Consider the following 19707-nt stretch of genomic DNA (forward strand, 5'->3'; position numbering starts at 1 on the left):
CAATCTGCCAATTTGAAAATAACAGCTACAAATGTCGCACGAAAATAAAAACCTCTTTCCCGGGATTTATCTAGATATATATTTCGGGGGGAGAGGCTGGGTCTAAACCAGATGTCTGGGAAATAATGATAATAATAAAATAGATGTTAAGAATTAATAAATATAATTTACAGCTCTATTCATAATAGTATGTGAATGAATTAATATTGTTATTGTAATTACATGCATAGTAAAAAACAATATGAGAATAGAGATATAACAGCACATATTCATTATCTAATTTACATATAGTTAAGAACGCTAAAATTTGTACAATAACAACAGTTCTGGCAAAGGAAATTAGTAATAAAAAGGTAAAATAAAAGGAATATGTATTTAATGAATAACAAACAAGGATTTTGATTCCAGTTGATAAAATGTAAAGTTCTTGATTAACATATTTTTTTGCATATTATTATAAATAGTTATGTGCATTAATCTTTTTTGGTACTGTCATTCAAAGCCATAAGATTCAAATCTAGTCTCGGCGGAAATAAATGACCTTCGATTGAAATGCTAAATATATTTTGATCATATAATTTTTCTGGGGTTCTGGAACTCCCCCCCCCCCCCCGGCCCAAATATGCTCTTGCCTCTACTAAAGTTTTGTGGTTTTGAAAGATGAATCCGTAAAGAAAATCTCTGAACCTCTTTACAACGGCATAAATAAATATATGTTGGTTCATGGACTAATCCCAATATATTCGTTCCACAACTTGAGATTTATGTGGCGTATAGTTCGGGATTCGGATTCCACCATGACAATGGTATATTGCGAAAAAATCTACAAAGTCCATCTAAAGCCACGATTTTTAAAAAAATGAATAAATTTAATTCTGTGCTTCTGATTACTAGAAACTTTACGTTTTACCAGAAACTTTAGGGGCAATTGACCCCACAATTGCCATTCCAAAATCTCGTCCACGGTTTCAATGTATCCTGGTAAACAAGAGTGGTTAGCACATCGCGCTACGACGCAAGGGGTGCCGGGTTCGAATCTCGGCCTGAGTGTCCATTTATCAGTTTCATCATGTCATCTCCATCTTTGCAAATTAGCCAAAAATGGCACAAAAGCGAAGTAAAATAAAGCAAATCAAAAAATCAAAATCCTGGTACTCGGTTGTTGGTTAGTTGTACAACGAAAAGAAGTATTCGCACTTTTTCAGGAACTTGATGACGAATCTGCCCTTATGGCCTCGTAAATACAGATCCGATTGTGTTCAGTAGACAAGACGCTCATTCGAACTGCAGTTCATGTCGAGCCAACTTCCCGGCTTTACGCTTGACCATTTATAGGCTGCATAATAACTACGTGTAAGGTCGAGTACGGCTTTCAAGCATATTGCTATGGTGCATTACTATACAATGGCAACGAGGTGGTTACTAATAGGTAAGAAGAATCGTTTGCATTTTGTTGCAATGTAGGTGTTTATTCTTGTCACTTATTATAGTACCGTAATAATATTTTAATAAATTTCATGCATGACGTGATTGATTGTTTGGATATCGTTCGATTATAACATATTCATAGGTGTGTGCAACCTTAAACATTTGATGGTGCCATCTAATTCATATTCTCTATGTTTTCACCATTATCATATTAAATACTAGCTAATTGCCCGGCGTTGCCCGGGCATTTATTTATCCCAATCTTCTATTAGACAGGAATATAATGAATTCTAACAATAGTGTAAAATGAACTTTGAGTTGAACGGCATTCGGAGTGTCACTATTCATCTCAGCGGCCCCGACAACTATGGATTCCACACTAATATCGGTCGTTTTCGATTATTTTTACAGGTCACCCCATCCTACCCCCACCCCTAGGGGTGCCAGGGGTGTATTACCCCCACAGTATTTCTTTCGAGGTTGCAAGTGATACGTGTTGCAAGTTTGGTTGAAATCGCTCCAGGCGTTCGAGAGTTATGCTGGAACAAACACACATACATCCATTTTTATATATTAGAAGAACAAGGCCGTACTAAAGGCAATTTTGTGGTAATTTTTCGATAATAGATGGCAGCACCGTTTGCCATGGCAACCGAGGGCCATGTTGCCAGATCTCCGCGTAATCAAGGTAATACATACAGGTTGGTCGATTAGGGTACTCCTTGATGGGATATGACGTCACGTAAGTAGATGGGGAGCAACGTAATTGTTTGTCATGAGATATTATTTGTATGTTCTTATTGAAAAAAATACAACAATTTATCAGCAATGGAAGATAGTAATAGCATCTGTGAAAGTAATAGCATAGCCGCAACTGTGAAAGTTTTGATAATGCTTCTTGAAAGATAACTGAAAATTATTTTAAGACTTTGTGAAAAGTTTATCAACGACTTCGTGTTTCCTGAAAGAAGGTAATCACAATAACAAACATCATTTAAAGGAAATATGGATAAACACTAAAAAATAACTCGAGCAATAAATACCTACTTTCAGAAAAACATTCCTTGTGTTTTAAGCAACAACATGTTCAAAGAGAAACACATATTTATTTGCTTATAATATTCAATTAAAGCGTAATAATAATTATAAATATTCGACTGGTTCAATACAAATATAACTAATATAGCCATATCTTTCGCTGTAAAATTCTTTGACAATTGGTACTGCGTTAGAATCACTGGTATGACCCGTTCTACGCCTGTGGACAAATCAACATTGCTAATATTTCCAAATAAACACATGACATGGCATATTTTGTTTCAATATGTAAAATTATTATTTGAACGGAATAATTGAATACGATTAAAACTATATCAAGCTGTCGGAAATTCTATAATATCTACGTATATGCTCTATTCATTCTTGTAAATTTTTTTTAACTCCTTAGTTTCTAAACCGGAATAACTTGTATTCATGTCCAGATATTATTAGAATAATTAAATCGAGAAGACTTAGGTGGGCAGGCCATGTGGCAGAAATGGATAAGTGTTTACAGGATTCTTGTTGGGAAACCTGATGGTAAGAGGTCTGTAGGAAGGCCAAAATGAAGATGGGTGGATAATGTTGAGATGGACCTTAAGGAAATCGGTAAGGATGGAAAAGAGTGGATTGATCTTGCCCAGGATAGGGACAGGGAAGGCTTGTGTTGCTACAGCCATAAACCTTCGGGTTTAAGAAGGCTAGAGAGAGAGTTATAGTTATTTTCTACACCGTCAAACGTCTCGTAAAGTTTCTTTTCTAGCAGGAATTTTGGTATTGACCGCAGAATCTACAAGGAGCACAGTACAAGATGACAGAGATGACTGTATAACTTCGTGCAGCGAAGAAATATCGTCCCAGTGTTCGGCATCTTGCCCAGTGAAACGTGACGTCACCGTGAAATGCAGTGATCATTGTGAAACATGCGTGGACGCCAAGCCCACAGAATGTTCCCGAAAGCAGATCTTCCGGCCGGATGGAGATCCTTGCGGATGCTGCGACGTCTGCGTCACCCTCAAAGGTAAGTACCTGCAGGTGTCGCCCTACACAAACAAAACTAAATGCATCAAATATGTTTTATGCATCAGAAACGTATCGATTGATGCAAACCTTTGCCAAGAATAAGGCTTACAGTTTGATGCATTCTTCTAAATAACGGACAGGCCTGGGAGAAAAATAAATGTCCGTTATTAAGAAGTGTCCGCTATTCAGAAAAAAATGTAGGATGTTACGCAATTGGATAAGCATATTACAGTACGTGCTTTACAAACATAATGTTTTTTTCATACATTCAAGGAACAAAATACTGTACTACATACGGTGAATTTAAATTTACTAAAGTATCCCTACATACTTTACAAATTTCAAAAAATACAGTACACGTAGTGTAATCCTTTGTTAAATTACTGAATTCAAAATGCGTTTCTGCGACATCGCAGCAGAAGTAGCACACACTTCTAAAGATAACCACCAAGAATACTGTCTAATGTCTGCACTTTTAAAAAGAAATACGTTCGGTGTAACATGAAACAATGCGCGCTGGTTCGAAATACTGGCCATTGTTGCATCGAATTTCAGGAATTGCGACCGTTTTCCTTCAGGCTGTCCGTTATTAAGAAGTTTTATTTGCGTTCGGGGGAAAGTTTTCGTTATTAAGAATGTCCGTTATTGAGAAGTAATATTGCCATTAAATCCCATTATTTCTGCCGGGGAATTTAAAAATGTCCGTAATTTAGAGGTGTCTGCTATTCAGAGGTGTCATATCGCTTGTAAAGGTCACACCAAAGCAGCGGCGGCTCAAAGGGTAGAGCCGCCGTGCCATGGCACTACCCTCAGAAGAAACGCATACCTCGCCAAGTATTGTTAAATGAATACATTGATAGTTTACAGACAAGGAGATTCGAATCTTGCAATCGGTCAAGCTGACCTGACGACCGCCCCAACCTCCTCACTGCATCGCCAGCTGTTTCGTTCGTACCCTCGACGAGGCAACAGTCCGTGCCGCCCGAGAGCTGGCCTAACCAAGTTGACACACGTGCAGAGGGTTGAAGACGTCTCAGCGAGGAACATTTCCACCATGAGCCGTGAACAAAGTGGCAGGGGGCGGGGTTAGCCCATAAGATACAGTGCCCGTCTTCGCCTGGCACGGCGAGGGAATTTCCGCAGTGTTGACACAGTTGCCACCTTCAGAGAAAAGTCGCTAAATACGACTGATTTGCAAGACCCGTTGGGGAAGTAATTTCTGCCTACTTTTGGAGAAAGGAACCTAGTATTTTTTTCCAAAGTTAAATGAACATTTTTGATAATAGATGCACCAAGAGGGTCATCCAGACTTTTTTAAAAATATAAAAGTAAAAAATCCAATGATGATGCGAGTTTCCTTTGGCATTTCGACAACTTATTTTCATAACAAATATATTTTCGACATCCAGTTAGAATACGTGTGCATGGAGGAGGAAAAGGTGATAGGATTTGTTTTTCCTCACCTTTTGTAATTGTTATATTTTTAGGGAAGTGTCCTGTAGTGTATAAAGATAGATTAGTGAGTGAAGATGAATCGGATTAGTACGTTATTACTTAAACACGTTGTTTTCCACGTTACCAAATGAGGATAAACATCTTGGCCACTGGCGCAACCTCAAGGAGGAGGCGGGGGGGGGGGCATTGTATGTTTTTTTTTTCCTTTTCTTGATCACGTTGGCACTACCCATCATAGTTGCCGCCGGCCGCCACTGCGACAATCACATGATGCAGGTGAGTATTTGTCTCTAAGTCGAGCTGGTCTTTAATGCATTGAATGGGTCCTATATAGGGTGACCAGAATTCCCGTCTTGACCGGGACAGTCCCGTTCCAGAGGCGTGCCTTGGTCGTCCCGTTGATATTATTAGAAAACGCTATTTGTCCCGTTTTATGACTAGGAGTTAGCTTGAAAATCTTGAAAACCAAGTGTAAAATATCATGGAAACACTGTGGCTGAACTACGTTTCAAGCACTTCATAACAATCAAAATGTTTGATTGTCATCGAGAAGCTTTGAGCAGACAGCAATTTACTGCTTAAGTTAGCTCGCGTCGTGGGTTGTATTGTTTTGTGCACACCCTGTCCTGCATTTTGCAGACTATCGAGGCTCTGGCGTCTGGACATACGGCCAGTATAATCGTAGGACTGTGCGTGTGTTGTCCTTTGTTTTGTCCTTATGTGCCTCAGATTTTTACCGAAACAATATTTGAGTCCCCCCTACATTACAAATACGTTACCTTAGTTATATGTTATATTTCAGTTATGGTAAAAGGCTGGATCCTGTATAATGTAACGGCTGGAAAATAGTCTCAAGTGCAGACGCACCCAAAATTTCAAATAATAAAAAGTGATCCATACTTTAATAATAAATAAAAATAATACGTTCATAATAACAATAATTTTATAATTATGCCTAATCAATTTTTCAGGAAGGGGAGGGGGGACTGGCTTCCTTGTGATGTCCCGTTTTGCAGTTTCCGCGAAAATCTCCGCGGCACTGTTTCCTACTTAGCTCTTTTGGAGCCAGATCTGGCTCTTTCGTCCACTCGTTTGGCTGTGGCCCCCTGCTCCACTATGATGCCATCACTGGCTCCGGCCTACATAGGCCAACTTTTGACACATATATACATTTTGCACGTGACTTGATATTATCATATTGGCTGCGTCGCCCCACCCTCTCTTACCTCCACAACTACTTTTTTATATTGCCGTGGCTGAGGTCAAGTAATTTTGTTAGCCAGGAATACTTCATGCCGCCGGATACAGAAAGTGAAAACTAAGAATAAATTGCCATCACTTTAAAGTTAACGGTAATAGGAGCGCCACACCCCTGTTGATACCTAAAATTATCTACAAGACACTTTATCCAGCTTTCGTAAATCTAGCTCCTTGAAAGTCAACTTTAACTCCATTTAAACCCTTAGGTAGTATGGACGGTCTGTCAGACGGCTGTGTTATTTTGTTTCAATTTTTCTGCCTTACCCCTTCGAATGAAAAGTGGACTATTCCATGTACCTTTCCGTTGAGACGCAATCTACACCAGTTCAAAGTCTTGCATTGTCGTCTTTGATTTCTGAATACTTACTCAGTTTTGTTTCCGGTGAGCGCTCTGTCAGACGTGCCATAGTATTTACCTGAGTTTTTTTTTATCTCGTATACTCGTATATATTGTACTGACAAGAAGGACAATATATATATATGTTACACTCTCGATTTGTAATATTATGAGAAAATAAAAAGCAATAGTAATGGTATTTCAAAGGTAATGGAATTGAGTATGAATAAGTTTTAGTATTTTCTTATCAATTACGATCTCGTTGTTATTAAATTGCCTGTATTGTTTATACTATTATTATTTTTTAAAATTTTATATATACCATAAAAAACTAACTTCACTTAACATGACTTAACGCCTAAAATAATTTTATTTCTGTGACGTAAATTTCTAAAACATAGAAAATGACGCAGAGGTCTCGTAGACCGCTCCATAGTAGTTGCGTAACTATTCACGTCCATAGTACCTAAGGGTTAAGGTGAAATATAGCTAGCTCACTTATGCCAATCAGGTTTGGCAACACTGCTAGGATGGCCGTTGGAGGCAAGGATAAATGCGTTACGCTTATGGGAGCATTATTTTATTTGTTCTCTAGGGAATATCAAACATCCAACGGCGTAGAAAAATACATCAACGGAAAAAGGGCATGTTGAGCAATTTCTTGGTCGTCAGAAATGTCGAAACTCCCATTTGATTAGCCGTAAGTTCGAGTTGATTTCTCATGAGAGGAATACATGAGATTCTGTAATTACTTATTCATCATATTTTTCAAACATCGTGTCTACCTTAAAAATCAACTTAAAAAGCGCTTCCAGTTTCAAACATGGAGAGAAATTCATACTCTCTTGTCGAGTCGAGCTTTTTTCTTAGTAACAGTGCCCATTCCGACGATATTGAAATATTGCACAACTGGTGCAAAACTGTTACTCTTCCCCTTGACACCAGTTTTCTGCAACAAGGCTAACTGTTTTGTTGTTCCTGTGACTTTTTATATATACAACCTTTCAACTGATGCATTAACTTTTCTGTGTGTACATGACAGGAGACGCCATATTGAATTAGGCAAAGTTTTTATATTTACAGAATTCTATTTGTTTGGTAAGCTTTTAGTGCGTCAATAACCAAGTTGTAATTAGAGAAGCTGGAGAAGATATTAATGCAATTTGTTTGAGTAAACTGAACATTTTCCCCGACTAAGTGCATCAAAATGTTACAGTTAAATTGCATCATTCAGAACGTGAAGGGCTTCTTCTTCTTCTTTTTTTTTGGCTCACACCGCGTTCGCGATTTCTAGCCAAAGTTGCTGAGTTCAGGTATTATCACTATTATATATGATCCAAACTGTTGTTGAATATCGTTCACTTTCTTCGCATCACTAATGACTTATTGAATGTTGTAGTCCATTCTGTTATTATGGTATAACGGTTTTTCGACGTCTTGTTGATTTAAATTGTCGTGCGGTTCTTCATGGTTGTTTAGATTGTAAACCTATGTTTTCTAGCGAAACTATAAAGAATCCAAATAACTGCTATGCGAGGTTCAGATATTAATGTAGGTAAGTATATCGGAAATGGAACCTGTGCATGTTGTAAGTTTTTGTATAGAGAGTCTCGGTGTTCTTGTCTTAAGGGACATTCAAAAAATAAATGATTAAGTGTTTGATTAGCTTCTCCGCATTGGCAGGAAGTTGATGGCACAATCTTTAAACGAGCCAAATGTTGATTTATTAATACATGGCCTGTACGCATTCTTAATATAAAAAAACAACCATTGCCCGAGGTAAATTCATGTTTTGGTACCAAGATCTATGATTTCTGACTTGAGCATGCCACTTATAGGATGTGGTATTTTTGCAGCTCTCGTGAAGGGTTCTAACATCTAACAGCGTTTGGTGAATGTCATGAACGTACCTACTGATATGTGTTACATTTTGAGTCTTGACGTTCCTCTTATCTTTAATACACCATTGAGGCGTTTCAAAATCTGTATTCCAGGTGTTGATGAACGCTGTGGACCACAGTTGAGGATGATCATTGATCAAGATTCGATTGATCTAACCGTTGAGAGTGCGGAGTGTGGACCTGCTTTGGAATGTATGTTAGGAGTGTGTCGAAAAGTGTATGGTAAGTAAAGTGGGGTAGATGATGCTAAGCCGATGTAGAAACGTCGTTTTACAGAGTGAGTAACAAGTCGATGCAAACTTTAAAGGATGGATAGTACATTCAAGATAAAGCATACACTACAGTCGACGGCAAAATATATTATACAAACTAACCATCACCATGCCTAATCAATGTTCTCCGGAATGTACGATTCACCATTTTATACAGAACACCAAAAATTAGAGGCAAGATCTGACCTAGAATTAAGACCAGTTTTGGGGATTTCTTTTTTAAAAATTAACCGAGTTATAATTACATTGATTGATTGGTTTGGCTTATTTTACTTCCATTTTCTGCAACTCTTGTCTAATCGTGAAGATGAGGATGAGTGATGAACCTGATGAAGGGACCCTCATAAAGAACACCCAGGCCAGGATTTGAACCCGGGACCTCTGACGCCGTGGTGTTACTCTGCGAGTTCCAGCTATATTTCTCAAACATTAACTGAGTTGCCGATACTCTTTTGGAAATAACTCGGTTACATTACCGGTACTTTAAAAAGTAACTGTTGTTCTACTTCATACCTAAATTACAATTAAATCCTTAGGCTTAAAAACAAATCGGTATGTGTGAAGTTTAAACTTATACGCTTATTTTTGGCAAACCACATAGTTTTCTTCATCGTACGTGACGTAAAATCAACTTACTGTCAAAGTAATTATTGATTTCACTAGTTATAGCCGGAAAACGTAACCGAGTTACAGTAATTAATTCCAAAATGTAGTTGCAGTTAGTGTTGCTCGAGAAAACCTATGTGTTAGCCATAGCGTACTAGCTTCGCGAATGGGATCCGGGAAAGTTGATATGTGGATCCCAACCTAAAAGCAGATTTAACTTTGCACAATCACCTACAACTTGGAATGCAGTTTCAGTGACATCAATCCTTCTAATTGCTTTCTTTCCTCTCTTATATATTCTTAAAATTTTAATTGCATGATGTTGCTCATTATAAAAGTGCAAGTTATGCTCAAACAATTAATGGGGACTGAACCCACTGTTTAAAGTGGGATGTATCTCCACCAGGAATTGAACCCAGTACTCCATGACTAGCCACTATGTAACGATCAGACGAGGTAACAAGACCTTGAAGGAAGAAATTAGCGCAGGCAATGTTCTATACTATATCCTGTCCCAGCTAACTATACAGCAGGTCCGCGGCAGAGGAGGACGAGGGAAATTGAGTAGTGAAAGCGCAGCGTTGCCAACCGTACGGTCCTGGCCGTACATGCACGGACGTACGGTCCAGACCTTCTTAGTCCGTATGCTAAATGCACGGCTTGTCAAAATTTGCACTTGCAGTTTTATCCCTAATATTTCCATAAGAAATTCTTAAACCAAGCGTATGGACCTGGAGAGAAAAATTCAGTCCGTTTGCCAAGTGCGTACGGTATTATCCTTTTCAAAGGTTTGCAACGCTGACAGAAAGAAAGAGGAAATCGGGTAACTCCCGTCGCCCATTGCACAATCCAGTTTCTCACACTGTTCATTGGTGGAGCCGTCTCGCGTCACTACTTCCGCAGAGACTTGTTCTCCTTCGCCTGGTCTACAGTTAGCTGGTACGGAGTTTATTTATTAATGTTGTATTGCCCTGTGTTTTGAACTTATCTGTGACAACACAATTTTCTCCTCAGGTCGATGCCAACCAGAAGACACCTCATTAGGTTTTCGCTCTCAATGTGACAACAGTGGATTGTATTACCGCCAACAATGCAACGACTCCTACTGTTACTGTGTCGATATCTACAAAGGAATGGTCATTTACGATACCGAAGTGGAAGTGAAGTATTCTGACCAATCGAATTGTAGTAAGTTTCTTTGCTTGTAATTTTGCATTCAGGCAACGCCTTATTGTTCAGTTTTATTTCACCTGGTTTCTTCTTCTCATTTAGGACGAAGTTATTAATTCTAATTTTAATAGTGGAGTTTGAAATGAAACGAAAAGTCGCCAGTTATGTATGGTTTAAAGTTCAAACTCGCTGGCATTAACTAGTTAACTAAACATCTCTAGTAATAAAAATACCAATAGTGTCGCATATTAATTTACTTTTAGTTCCTTTCCCTAATTTAAGGACAATTCTAACCATAGAACCAACCCCATCGTGTAGCAATGTGCTACATACCCGACCTATACGTGCAGGAACTGCAGAAAAGAATGGTCAGATCCACACTCCCGGTGAATATCTCCATTCGTTTCTACAGTGTTTAAACTTTTGTAATTCTAGACAAAATCAAGTATGCTAGTATAGTATAGAAGGAACCTATCTCAATTTTTAAAATTAAGTGCAATGCTGTACTTTATTCGATCTTGTGAGCGAAGAATCTAAAATTGTCATTTGGATAAAACTTCGATTATTTTGCATAATTAAGTTAGAAGGCAGAACGCATTTTACATATTGTTGCTCTATTTTAACGATTTACTTTTGTTTTGTATTGTCTCCCACCCGTGACACCAAGAAACAACTATGTTCTCCCATAACTGTTACATTTCTCCTTCACCTCCACTAAAATATTCAAAGGTCAATTACTTTCTTTGTCTTAAGTAATTCATTTTCCATCATTTGAAAATTCACAGAAATTAAAATAAAGTGCTTAGTAAGTAAGGACGTAGTGTTATATCTGTCCCACCCTTGACACAAAAGTGTTCACTTATAGCTGTAAATCTGGGGAAGTATCGTATGGGTAGTTATGTTTAAACAACAGTGTTAAGTTTCATAATTCATTGTACAGAAACTGAAGAAAAATGTTGCTTAACTACCAGTAGATTTAATGCCGAAAATGTAGTCTGGTCGTCCCACATGTGACAATGCATTACTTATATATATATATATATATATATATATATATATATACACCTAAAAGTACCACCGGAAATATTTTGTGAACAACAATAAATATTGAAGAACTGCTTTCACAGATATATAGGTATGAGAGGGGCTCATGAAATTAATGGACACAATACGTTCAATACGTAAGGAATTATGGTTTTCAACAGAAACTTAGTTTTTTTTCAAAATGGAAACCCCATTTTATGTTTAGCTCATTTGAAAGTACGGAAAAAATCATTAAGATTGTCATACCTATATATCTGCGAAATCAGTTTTCAATATTTATTGCTGTTCACGAAATATTTCCAATGGTACTTTTAGGTATCCCACCCGGTATATATATATATATAACATCATGATGACCAGATTACGTGTCTGTCCGTCAGCACATGTCAACCATACAAAACTCATTTTATTCTTATGAAGCATGAATATATACGTTTTTAATAAAATCAATACATACGAAGTTTTTTAGTCAATTTTGTGTCGCTTTAGATACTGATTATAGTACAAATACATTATCCTCTTTATCTTTTCAGTGTGCCTAACCGAAAACTTAAACACCATGGACACGTTCGCTTACAATCCCCAGAAACCTGCTTGCGACGACGTAGGGAACTACTGGCCGGTGCAGTGTTCAACGTGGCATTGTTGGTGCGTTAATTCTGCGACGGGAGAACCCATATCCGGTACCAAAGTAAGAATCCCTCAAAACCACGACGGGATATTAACCTGCGAACACTTAAAATACTACAACACCGATCGCAAGAATGAATTACCTAAGAGAACCCGATCGAGTGTTCAACTTGGCGTTCATTTAGACATGTCGTGTAGACTCCCCAACGTGCCTGCAATCTCCCCTTTCGATGGTCAAATTACCCTTAGCCAAGATGGAACCATGTCTAAGGTGGATCGCCTAACAGATGGTATACGCAAGCACCCCAAAGAAACTTCACCATCACCAGAGAATGTGGGTGACGGTAGCTATCCAGAAGAGCCTGGAATGGCTGTTCAAGAACCCATAATGTTACCGGAACATTTGAGCACGAGATCCCCGTATGCTCCCAATCCAAGTAAACCTCGTGTTGGAAGTACTTCCGCTGAACAACTGGAACCTGGAATGTCGCGGTATCAGGAAACCACAACCTCTAACCTTCAAAACATGCGAAGCAATCCAGCATTACTAGAAAAACAGTCTCATTTACCTGATGTCAGGACTAAACCACGTTACGATAGTAAGTTACAGAATCCTGACCAATATTTGAGCACAACAAGAACTCCTCGTTTGAACCAAAATGTCTACGATCGACCAGCGAAAACAATCTATGAGTCTATCGCAACAGAAAAATCGACGCCACAGGAACCTTCTGATTTGTATCCGCTCAGCGATGTAGAACCGGTGGAAGAATATGACCAAGATCAAAGCATGTTTAACCCTACATCACCGGAAAGACAACGAAGCAGACCTGAAAAAATCGACGAGCAACCTCTATCCGATGACAATTTGCGGAATCCTAACCGATATTTGAGTAGGGTAAGAAATTCGTCGTTGCAACAAAATGTCTCCGATCAGCCAAATGGACAAGTTTACAAGCCCCTATTCACAACAGAAAAACCACTACAAACATATTTCGATCTTCAGTCGCCCAGGAATGAAGAATCGAAAATGCAACATAACTTGAAAAATGAAGAAAGAAACCCTAACAGTAATCCAACATATACTCCAAAATTCCCTCAGCAGAATTACGAAACATATTTAGATACACAAACAAGAAACCAGCCGTATAGCAGTAAACAAGAAAATAACAAATATTCCTCATACCAGTCAGAACAGAGGAAGAAAGTTGCGCTGTATGAGGAAGATCTACCTTATGATCCAATAACTAATCCAGAAGGAGAACAAATAGAAGGTTCATACTACGATGGCGATTATTTACCTGAACAAAGATCACGTTCTTCAACACAAAAGCCACAATCAAGTGATGTGAACAGATCCTCCTTCTACAATAAGGAGAATACTGCAGTATCAAGACTAGATCTGGGTGAAGAACATTCAGCAGGTATTTCTAACAATGAGAACCCACAACAATTGACAACTCCAAGAACAACGGGCTATACCATAAGTGAGAAGCAGGACTGGCCATCAGAAAGGGGATATACGGATGATCAAACAAATAGTATGTACTACGAGCAAAGAACGGAGAAACAAAATCAAGAATTAGGAACGAAACATAGTATCGCTTTAAATCAAAATTTGCGTTCTCCATCACAAGACAGAACGTTAACAGCGGAAGACTTCAAAAAGAAATCTATATCCCAATCAGATGAAGAATCACAGTCGAGTGTGATACAAAACAGAAATGTGACTAGCACTTCGAAACAAATATTTAACAATCGCCAACAAAACACGATGCAGAATTCGCCGGTGCGACATAACAACGTAGCATTTTCAGAAGATTTGCAAGATAATTCAACACCACTCTCAGAAATATTTAACAGTGCTGAAGACACACAAGTCTTAGGTAATCCAAGGAAGGTTAATGATGATAAATCAAACACCAGACAACAATTTACTTCCCAACAGAGGCACGAGTCATCAGTTGTAAGGTCAGATGAAATACTGGCTAAATCTCCAACGACACAGAAGTCACCAATTCAACCATACAAGAAACCTATGTCAGATATTGTGGAAGAGAGCCGAATACCTTTAGAAGAGACTTCAGAAGAAATACAAGAATTAGAAAACCAGAGAGAAACCTATGATGAACCATCGAACACCAGAGAACAATTCATGTCCGAAAGAAGATCCAAGATAACGGACAGACGGACAGGTGGTACATTCACCAGAAACCCAACACCTCAAAATTCTCCACTGCAGCCAAACGAAGAACCTATCTCAGGTGACCATTTGGAAAGTGAAATGCCACTTCCTGAAAGATTTCAGAGTCCGAAGGAAATTGAACAGTCAGGAAAACATAGGGAAGTGTATAGTGTTACCTCCCAAAGGAGATCCGAGATAAGAGACATGGAATCAGGTGGTACAGCAAGGAATCCAACAAATCAGAATTCACCAATGCAGTCAAATAATGAACCTTTTCTAGATGAGAGAATGGAAAATCCAAGCGTTATTCCGAAGATGTTTCAAAACCCGGAAGAAACAGAAGATTTGGGGAGCGAGGAGAAAATATATGATGAAAAATCGAACACTCGGCAAACACTTACCTCCAAAAACATATATAACACATCAGATACTCGGTCAGGCAAGCCACTAGCCGAAAATCCAATTCTTCACAATGCTCCTGAATCTTTCCCAGAAGATGTTGTGAAGACGCGAAAGCCACTTCCAAAAGAATTTCAGAATCCGGAGGAAGTTCAGGATTTAGAAAACAGGAGGGAATTTTATGATCAAGGAACAAGCAGCGGACAACAGTTTACTTCCCAAACTAGATTCAAGACTACAGACATGGTGTCAGGTGGTACGTTACCTAGAAATCCATCAGATGACAATTCTCCAATGCAGACAAACAACAAACCTTTTTCAGAAGATATGATGCAGAATCCAAGACCTCGTCCACAAGCATTTCAGAGGGATGACGAAACACAAGTCTTAGAGAATGAAATGAGACCTTCTAACAAACCTACAAATACACAATTGGTTAGAGATCCAACAATGCAGAATATGCAAATCCAACCAAATAGCAAACCATTTAGAGAAGATATGATGAAGTCTACAGGACCACGTGCAGAAGGATTTGAGACTGAGGAAGAATCACAGGTCTTAGGGATTCAGAGGAAAGTGTCTAATGAACCTGTAAATAACCGACAACAGTCTTCTTCTCAACGTACATACAAGACAACAGTGATTCGATCAGATGGATCATTAACTAGAGATCCAACTTATTATGATGATCAAGATTCACTACTGGATAAATTTGAGAGCCCACGAGAAAAAGAGGGTGCAGGGAACCAGAAGAACACCAATGATTATACATCAAACAATGGGCAAACGTCCACTTCTCGAAGGAGATACCAGACAACACATGTTCAGTCTGGTGGCACAATGTCTAGGAATCCAACTTTGTATAATTCGCCAATGCAGCCAAAAAGTGAACCTTTTCCGGATTACATAACTGAGAACCGAAGACCACTTTCGGAAGAAGATCAGAATGAGGAAGGAAAAGAAATCATAGAAAACCAGCGAAAATCTGCTGGTCAATCTACAAAGACGCATCAAAGGTTTGAATCTGAACGAAGATATGAAGCAACTCATACGAGACCAGACGGAGCATTGGTTAAAAATGCAACAAATCAAAATTGGCAAATCCAAACCAATAATGAACCAGTTAGAGCCGGTACTGTAAGATATACAAATCCACGTCTAGAAGGATTTCAGACAGCAGAGGAATCACAAGTCTTAGGAAATCAGAGGAAAGTCTCTGATGAACCTGTAAATAACCGACAACAGTCATCTTCTCAACGTACATACAAGACAACAGTGATTCGATCAGATGGATCATTGACTAGAAATCCAACATATTATTATGATCAAGATACAATGTACGGTGTTACCGATGATACAATCAACACAGAAGAAAAGCAACAACCAGGTCAATCACGAGTTCAGAGTCAAAAGCACGAAAGACAACCACCCTTCTCCTCTCAAAGTGAATACCAAACATACAAGTACGAGGAAGGAGACAATCAAAATGGAAAAGTGGGAAATCCTCAGTTTGAAGATCAGATAACTAGAGTAATTTCTTCACGTAGACAATCACATCCTTCAAGAGAAGACACAAAGTTTGACCTCATTCCAGAGGAGAATTTTGGTGAAACTACAAAGGATAATTGGAGTCAACAATCAAAGACATCGCCTGATTCTCAACGGACCCTGCAAGCAGACAGAGATAATATATATTCAGAAAGTTCACGTGGTAAATTAAGAAGCGAGTCGCAAAGGAAAGGAGACAAAATGTTGCAATCCTTGATTCAACTTCAGAATTCGGACATGACCGAACAGGAACATTCGGTTCTTTCTCAGATTGTGCGTCAATTCCAACAATCACGTAAGTACGAAAATATCGCGCCAACCCTCAAAGAAACACTTAATTTAGTGTTGGAACGAGAACAACAAATATCACAAAATCTCATGAATAAATTCCAGTCAATGATACATCAAGAAGAGTCTCAAGAAACATCAGGAGAAAGCACTTTTCAACAGACGCAACATACAGGTAACGAGAAATACGGGATGATGATGTCTGGTGAACCTGTAGGGTTATCTAATATGGAAATTTCAAGAACATATACTACTAGACAAGGATCAAGCACAAGAAGCGGAACAGAAACAGGGAATTTTGACAAGAGCACAGACTATGAAACCATAAATGTCTCGCAAGTGCATGGTGGTGAAATGAGAGGAAATGAATCATTGGAATCAAATGCAACTTCAGCAACAGAAGAAATAAAGAAAAAGCCTAACGTGATTCATTATAAGCGTGATTTTGCACGTACTTATAAATCAGGGGTTAGACAGAGCACAGAGAAAAGTGCAAGGTTTTATAGCGAGAGTTCTCCCTCATATGATTAGTAAGCAATTGGTTGTTGAATCTATTTCTGTCGAATCTTATCAAAATATAGAGTTATCTATGTACATTTATGTATCAATAGTTAAATGTTGATGTCCAATGAACATCAGAGTTTAAATCAGTAATTTTGTATGCAACTGTAAATTACTACTATTATTGTTAATATTGTGTTTGGAGTTCACATTAAAATACATATTTAATAAAAGTGTTAAAAATACATTCAAGGACGTTATTGTTTTACATTTCCTATACTTCATATGATTTTGTTACACGAAGCAAGGAACACATAAACATGATACTTCCTCAGCTATCATTCCAGCATTAAATGAAAACACAGTATTTATACTATGTACTTAAGCTACCATTCCCAAGATAGAACAACACAAAGGAGATTTAATTTAATAGCGTAACAACATTGTAATTTCATAATTCTATGGTGTTCGGGAAATGGCACATAAGATTTTCTGTTGTTTTCATTTTAAGTTACATTGAATCAATTACAGAAAATATTAGAAGTGTAATTTTATATTGGGCATGTGAAAATTTTCTTAACAGTGATGATACCACATGTATATAATATCTGTAATGTTTAATATTGAAGGAATAAACATTGGCTTAAATGCTTATTCCTGTACATCTTAGAATTTAGACACGATGATACAAATGGGTCGTTTTATCAAATGAGCAAGTGCTCATGAGAACGTACTCTAACAGTAACTGAGTGGTTGCTTAAGAAGTGAATACTTGCTCAATTTTAATATTGTTCTCCCTAGCATAGTTTTCAACGTAGCGACTTCTCACAGAATCTACATGTATCAACATTTTCATGACCTTCAACATATATACGTTCAAACTCGTGTGTGTGCGTGCATAATCACCTATCCGATTTCTGAGAACGTATATTTTCATTCATATCGCATATGAGAGCACATGCTCTTCACTTGACATGCAGTGACTGAGGCACTAGACTTTCCATGTGTGTAAGTTTGCAGTATTCATTCATGAAACGGGTTACGTTCTTCAAAAAAATTCAGAAATGGGTAGGTGCTTAGCTTTAATCGTTCAACACAATGTGGCAACAATTACGAGCTCCATTAGCAAGAAAATTGAGTAATCATTAGAGTAGAATAGATTAAATTCCACATGAAGCTACATACATTTGCTAACGATATCAATCAAACAGATTCTAGGCCATGATGGTTCAAACAATATATAAATTTATCACGAAGATAAAAAGTGAATATTTGGGGAATTCCACGAAAAGTGGTCTATCTCCATGTTAATAACAAAATGAATTAATATGAAAGTTATTATTGTATTTAATTGCATTAATGTATAGATGTTTGTGAATGCAATTAATTTACAGATTTCATCAATAAAATTTACTAGCATCTGCAGCCTACATGCTTCACAAACAAGTGAAGTCAAAATTTCTTACATTTTTAAAGCGTGACACACGTAACGCACTTTCGTTAATGCTTTTCATGCATGCAGCCTACGCCATCATACTCAAGTTTTTTTCATTTGTTAACAGATACCAAAAGCACTTCATAATTCTATAAAACCAGTTCATTATGAATGTTTAAATCCAATCTCAGGTCTAGAACCTTAAATCTTGTGTGTAAAATGTCACACACGTAACGCTGGAATGCCCCATTTATGTACATTGACTTTGCATATTATATACGAATTCTATCTAGCTTAGAAATAGAGGTAAAGTGCTCCCCTGTGCTTAGCACCACGCCATGAAGCCGTATAGGGGGTGTGGGGGTAACGCCCCACACTTTCTTGATCCGGTCATGAGTGGGGGTGATGTGACAACATCACGCCCCTGACCGCCTTTACCCCACAGGGTTTCCCCCAGGTACCCATGTTATTCGACGCTGGGTGGGCGCCGGGACCGCTTCCAACGTTAGAAAAGTTCCCGGATTTGAACCGGGCCGGGGAACGAACCCGGGACCTTGAGCATGGTAGTCAGACGCTTAGAAATACGTATATAAAATATTGCCGTGATAGAATCAATAAAATAACAGTAAACAGAATTTATTAAAATATACCATGATATAATAAAATTCGATATTAATTATATCAAACAAGCGAAAATTATCATTGAAACAATTTGCTTGAACCACAGTCATGCCAATCGTAGGCTTTAAATTTACAGCTCGTTTAGAGCAAAACGCATAACTGTAACGGCATTGGCCAAAAGAGCTGACGACAATACAGGGTTGTGCTAGATAAAACCAACCAAGTCGTCGAACCGGCTTCCGCTGTTGTCAAAGTTCGTCGCGTCCTCGTTGAATTGACGAATGCCCTCTGCAAATTGTTGCTATTTCTCCTTTCTGTGTGTGCGGCTCTCAATAGAAAACTGTGCGCCATGGAAGGTTTGTTTACGGATGTGTTCGTTTTGGTGGTATTGGTCAGGGTGCGAAATCAAGGGGGGACAGGGGGGATTTCCCCCCACCAACAATCTTGACCTCAATAATCCCCCACACCAAAAATGTCCCGGTGGGAGAGTTTCTATTGTAACAACAAAATATAAGCAATTAGTATTTACTTCTTATGTACTTTACTAAGAATCATATCCAAAACAC

The 19707-nt window shown here is 38.2% G+C and overlaps 1 protein-coding gene across 1 annotated transcript; it reads left to right on the plus strand.

The window, feature by feature from the left end:
• The first annotated feature begins 1290 nt into the window (after positions 1-1290).
• LOC145981265 (uncharacterized) lies at positions 1291-17277 on the plus strand. Its single transcript, XM_083114420.1, has 5 exons — positions 1291-1429; positions 3233-3487; positions 8536-8664; positions 10335-10508; positions 12068-17277. The coding sequence occupies exons 1-5, from the start codon at positions 1387-1389 to the stop codon at positions 17113-17115; spliced, it is 5649 nt and encodes a 1882-aa protein (XP_082970546.1). The 5' UTR covers positions 1291-1386; the 3' UTR covers positions 17116-17277.
• Positions 17278-19707: the final 2430 nt, after the last annotated feature.

The sequence above is a fragment of the Lepisma saccharinum genome, chromosome 29 (genome assembly GCF_977018435.1).
Source record: "Lepisma saccharinum chromosome 29, izLepSacc3.1, whole genome shotgun sequence".
Taxonomy (NCBI): Eukaryota; Metazoa; Arthropoda; class Insecta; order Zygentoma; family Lepismatidae; genus Lepisma; species Lepisma saccharinum.